Source organism: Grammomys surdaster, unplaced genomic scaffold, assembly GCF_004785775.1.
Source record: "Grammomys surdaster isolate TR1022 unplaced genomic scaffold, NIH_TR_1.0 125749, whole genome shotgun sequence".
Lineage (NCBI taxonomy): Eukaryota > Metazoa > Chordata > Mammalia > Rodentia > Muridae > Grammomys > Grammomys surdaster.
The window spans coordinates 1,313,136-1,318,821 of NW_021620581.1; the positions used below are offsets into that span (position 1 = coordinate 1,313,136).

A 5,686-nucleotide genomic window follows, 5' to 3' on the forward strand; every position below is an offset into this window, starting at 1 on the left:
GACTTGCCCTGAAATCTCTGTATTCTAAAGCACCTAGAAAGATAGAACCTTTTAAGTCCCCTAGTAGCCATGCCACAGGAAAGGATTCTGGGGAAAACCAAGTGACAAGGTTTTCCTTTTTTCATTAATGGCAGATTCCTCTACTGGTCGGGATGATTTTATGACTTTCTTGGGATGTCACCAGTAATATCTTTCCTTTAGACCAGCAGCGAACCTTTACCTGTGAGTCTCTGCTGTGATACACCTGACCACTTTCAGCAAACACCTCAACAGGTCCCTTGGTCACTGTGAAAGACAGTTACAAGGGAGGGCAGGGGCCCCTTTCTTCCCTACAGAGGATGCATCAAGAACACAGAAAATGGACCAGCAGGCACATTGTGTATGACCACCAGAGAGACCTGGGAATGACCGGAGACTTCCATATTGGGATACTCAGCTATCCAGAATGCACTCAGGGACAGTCCTCTAATCCTGTGTGACTCATGCACTGCTACTTTTCCTTAGAAGCTGATTTCAGTCAGTGGCACTGGCCTCCTGGAGAGTCCTTTTATTTGAGGCCTGATAAGACATTTTGAAGAGCCAAGAAGCACCCTGCCCTTAAGAGCAGAAGGTTCATGACACCCATGGTGTCAGAAGTCTTGGAACTGTCTGAGCCATGGGTGCATGCAGACTCCTGCCCAGTGACCTGTGGCAGTAACTAGGGAGATTTCCAATGCTGTGGACCTCAGAGCTCATCACCTGGGAAATGGGTGTGATAAAGCCTGTCCATCAGGAGCTGGAGTTTCTGTGCTACATGTAAAGGCCCCGGTGGCAAGTGCCTGTGGTGAGGAGAGCTATACTGAAAGGTAGAAATGAGGTAACTAATGAGCCCAAGGGAATTCTCATGGAGAAACTTCACTAAATCCTTCCCCTTGCCAAACACATGTTGAAATCTGGGTGTTTCCCTCACAGGGAGAGAAACTCCTAGCCTGCTAGTCAGAGACTAGCTCTAACCCACCCTAACGCTACATTTCCAGCCAAACCACTACCCACTGCTGTTCACCAAAATCCCAAAGCCATTGTCTCCTTAGAGTCTCCCAAATTACAATAGAGAGGAGGTGAAATGTTATCTTAGGAACTAGAACATGGAACAGAACGTGGAAATGCAGGCTGCTCTACCCTCTGGATCTGGTTTAGCTCCCTGGAACCTGAAAACATAGTGGGCATCATCAGTGGGCATCTGTAATCCATGCACATCCTTGGTGAGGTGTTAGGCAGACAGGCATGGGAATGAGCCACAGTCTCTCAGGCCAGCCATCCTGGATCATCGAGGGCAGCAGTAAAAATAGCAGTGATCCTGCCTGGAGGAGGAGGCATTAAAACCAGCAGAGATGCTGACTTGACCCCAAGAAATTTGAGAATCCATTGGAAAGCTGTTCTCTTATGTCCACACTTCCACCAAGACCTGCATATGTATATGCTCACACTTAACACACACAAATGCTTGCTAAAACTTAAGTGTAGCTAGGGCTAGGAAGTTTTGTTCAGTGGTTAATAGCCCTTACTGCTCTGGTAGAGGACCAGGGTTTAACTTCCAGCACTCACATGGAGGATTACAACCTCGCAAAGTCCAGCTACATGAAATTAGTCACCCTCTCCTGACCCCTGGGGACACCAGGGTCATATGTAGTACAGTCATATGTGCAGGTAAAACACTGGTCCAAGTGAGAAACAATCAAGTTATCTGAATAGTCAGCTCTGCCTCTCCTGACCAAGGAGACAGGGGAGGAGTTCTAAGATCCACTTTCCCATAATTCCACCATGACTCACAAACCTCTTCCACAGGTTGGGGGTCAGCCCTGCAGTGCATGTGGTGTGCTCAGCTGTAATTCCAGATCCTCCACCAAGACAGTATTCTCTGCCTATTTTGTTTGGTTCTTGATTGATTGTTTCAGCCCAGGGGTTTGCAGCTATTGTGTTCATGTTTAATCCCCAAGGACACTCCAGGCTGACTCTTCCCTGCCAAGTTACTAAGGAGCAAGGGTTGCTCAGAGCAGTTTCCCCTTCTCTCTGCCCTAAGTTCACCACAACTCTCCCACTCCCACCCTGAAAGACCTGGTCTCAGCGTCTTTCTCATTTTCCACACTTACAGGTTCCTTCTTTATGGCATTGACATGTGGCTGCTCTTGCTGAGAGAGCACACTGCTGCTTTCCTGTGCTTGGACTTCTGATCTAAAGCATTTCTCGATGGCTTCCTTGCAAGTCTGTTTCCTCTGTACTCACATATCCTGTGGGTACTGATGGATCTGACTTCTCCCATGTCTCACTAACACAGAGCCTTAGAGAGACCATGTGCTCACTGAAGATTTAGGGTAGCGATTCTGTTAAGCTTTCGTTTTGTAATAAGTAGTTAAACAGAAAGAGATGAGGAAATCAAGAAGAAATTTATTTTGTTGTTCAAAATAATGTTGTTCAGTATTGTCAAAAATTTTCATTTCAAATGTCATGAAATCCAGTGACATTGTACAAGTTAGACAGGAGGCAACCTCCTTTTTTTTTTTTCTTTTCAAAATAATCAGACTCTCATAGTCTGGATCAAGAATACATGTTTTAGTAATTACATTCATAAAGGTGAAACATCTACAGCTAAGGGACCTTGTAGTAAAAGCAACAACATTTTGGTACAGCAAGAAACCCCAAGACACCCAGTCAGAAAAGGAGAAATAGGATGGAACTCCTCTCAACAGCTCTAAAATGAGGGTACAGTTCTTAGACCAATGACTGCCTGACCTGATATTGTATGGGAACTGCCAGTGCATTATAATGGGTGCCAGTCAGCACAGAGGTACCGTTTGCAAGGTGCTCCTGGCCTAGGACCTCAGTAGCTCTTCTATCAAAGCCTCTGCATACCTGAAGGGATTGGATCTGGGATGCTGCCTAACTATGCTGGCAAAAAAGATCCAGACTTTCATCTTGGTGGTTTCAGCACGGGCCCTTGGACCCCACAGGAACTCATGGCTAGGAGGGAGGCTGCCAGGCACCAGTCTGCATTCCAAGTACCCTTCCTGTACAAAATGCTCAGTGATGAGTTTCCTAGGCTCCCCATACATGAAATGATCTCTCCCAGCATACAGCCCTATGTTATTCAATAAACGCCACAACTCCTCCTCACTGACACAGTTGTCATGCAAGAAGATGATGCATAGCACAATGATTACAAGGCCTGTCTTGGGTATGCCAGGAACACCATGCTGCATCCCATCATAGGTGATCCCCAGTGCAGGGACAAAAAAGTAGGAGTGGACAAGGGGGTAGAGTTCTATAACGTCAATGCCAAACAATAGCCACATGCAGTCAGAGGCCTTAGTAAATATCACCTGGTAGGACAACTCATAAGCTCTTGTGATCTCAGCCAGCATTTCTGCCTTAGTTACTATTTGTTTACTTCGATACTTGGAAAGCAGGAAGTGAACCAGACTAACTACTTTTCTATTTATTGCTTCCTGTGTAGGGAACACTGCACTGGCCACTGCCCTGGATCGGTTATGAGACCCTTCAACAGATGGTACCCCTGCAGTGAAGCCCATGACAGTAGGATGATAAGAGGCCCTCTGAGAACTCTGGGATGATCCCAGCATTCCTCGCACAGACACATCCCCTGAGGTTGAGGCAGCGGCCACCACCTCCCCCGCATTTGCTATGGGGACAGGGGTACCCTCCAGGTCCCCTGCCTTGCTTTGGGACTGAGTGTTGTCCAGGACATTGACGTTCTGGCTCTTCTTAGGAGGATCCATGCTGAGTATTCTTGAGATCACAGACAGGACACCTTGGAGGTCACAGGGATGAAGACTCACAGGACTGAGGGAGAAAGCAAGAAGGTGAGTGGACTCTGACAGCTATCCCTTGGGCAGCTCTCAAATCAACGTTACAGGATTTTGCTTGGGGAATGCTCTGTGGTCAAAGTATACTGGTACTCCATATATCATGGCCTAAAGGAAGAATATACATGGCTTTACTGTGCATGCCTTCTCTTCCCTGAGGTAAATTCTCAGAACAACTTTCTGTGTCTCTGAAGTGGGACAGAAAGCAGTAAGGGCACCTCCAAATTCCTGATACCTGGTCAAGGGTTACTGAAAGAGGGAACCCAATTCAGTGTGGTTCATTTGTGCTAAAGCAGGACAGCACCCTGATTCTTGCCTTGAAGAATGGCTATGTCTAACCTGCTCTAGATGATCCTGCTGTCCAACTTCTTAAGACAAGATGCTAATCTGTGAGAAAGGCAGAACAGGAGAGGAGAAGGAATCCACTCAAAGTTCCTTGGTTTACCCACCCTCAGCCCTCAGGCAGGCAGGTAGGTAGTGAGGACTCTTGTGTATGAGGAAGGGACTCCTCAACTCTCACCCTGTGTCCTCACAAACTTGACCTTCCCTCTGATGATCCGGGTCAAGGAGCTCTCAAGCAGGCCTTTCAGCTCTTGTACTCTCCTGCCTGGAACAAGGGCAGGAGACACCTGCTCAGGACTCTTTGTGTGCCTCAAGGAAGTCTCTTGTGGGGCCACTGTCTATGGTCTGGAGCAGAGACTCCTTTGCTCATCCCCTGGGATCCATTCCCTGAACTTCCTATGTGTCTATTTAACCAAGACCTGATTTCAAGGGAGGGCTCTGACTCTGGTGAAGTTCCTCACTTGAATACCCTGTAGTCCACTCCAGAGAACTGGGACCCCTGTGGGGGATATACTATAATGGCCAACTGTCCTGAGCTCATCTCTTAGGAGATAGGAGTTCCCAAAATCCACCTGCAGAGCATCTTAGCTCACTCTCAAGAGATCCTTGCTTTCCATGGAAGGCATGGAAGTCACCCCTAGCAAGGGCTCCCAGTCATTACAAAAGGGGCATGCATATTTTATGCACTCTTTTGTTTGGGGGATGGGGCCCTCTTCACATGTTCATTTTGACCATGACTACATACCTGGATTCCTGGTTAAAATGGACACCTACTCTGGCACAGATGCCTGGCACCCTGTGGGCTCTGGTGGTATCCCAGACTTAACAGGCTCACCTTCCTGAGAGAGGAGACAGAAGTCAAGATGTATCACTTCTGGATATTCCTGGGCAGGGGCTTCTAAAAACAGGCAAAGTGGGCAGGGTCCTGTATTTTCTTTCAAATTATGAAGATTTTCTTCCTCCTCATTCCCCACAAAGCACTTCCTGACCCACCCACCCCCACTCCCATCTTTCAGGCGAATGCCACCTCTGAATACCACCTTCACAACTAATCCATAAGTCAGAGATGATATCTTTGTTGTACACTAGACCTCCACTCACATTCTGTGAAGCAGAGCAGGCGGCTTTTGCATGTCCTTTATCAGGAGTCTTATGCTCCTCCTGGGTGGTCCTGGTTCCTTATCCTTACATATCTGAGGCCTTACTCCCAGGAAAAAAATGTCCCTGCTCTTTCTCACACCACAGTCTTAAGCAAAGGCACAGTAAAACAGTTTGGCATCCTCAGGGCATCCCAGAATACAAGGGTGTATAGTGACCAAACTGTGCTCTGAATGGCAAGGATGCCATTATTGTTTAATTTGGGCCATACTTGGTGCCAGGCTGGAGTAATTCAGAACCTACTATCTAGAAATTTTCTCTTAGGTCAAGCTTATGGTGTCTCTTTGCTTCTCATAGACTGTCCATCCCAACCAGGAACTTCTTTT

At 47.2% G+C, this 5,686-nt stretch overlaps 1 protein-coding gene across 1 annotated transcript; it reads right to left on the reverse strand.

The window, feature by feature from the left end:
• Positions 1-2,849: 2,849 nt before the first annotated feature.
• LOC114639646 (melanoma-associated antigen 10-like) lies at positions 2,850-3,773 on the reverse strand. The gene has a single exon (XM_028788424.1). It carries the CDS (start codon positions 3,771-3,773, stop codon positions 2,850-2,852), a length of 924 nt encoding a protein of 307 aa, XP_028644257.1.
• Between the last annotated feature and the right edge of the window lie 1,913 nt (positions 3,774-5,686).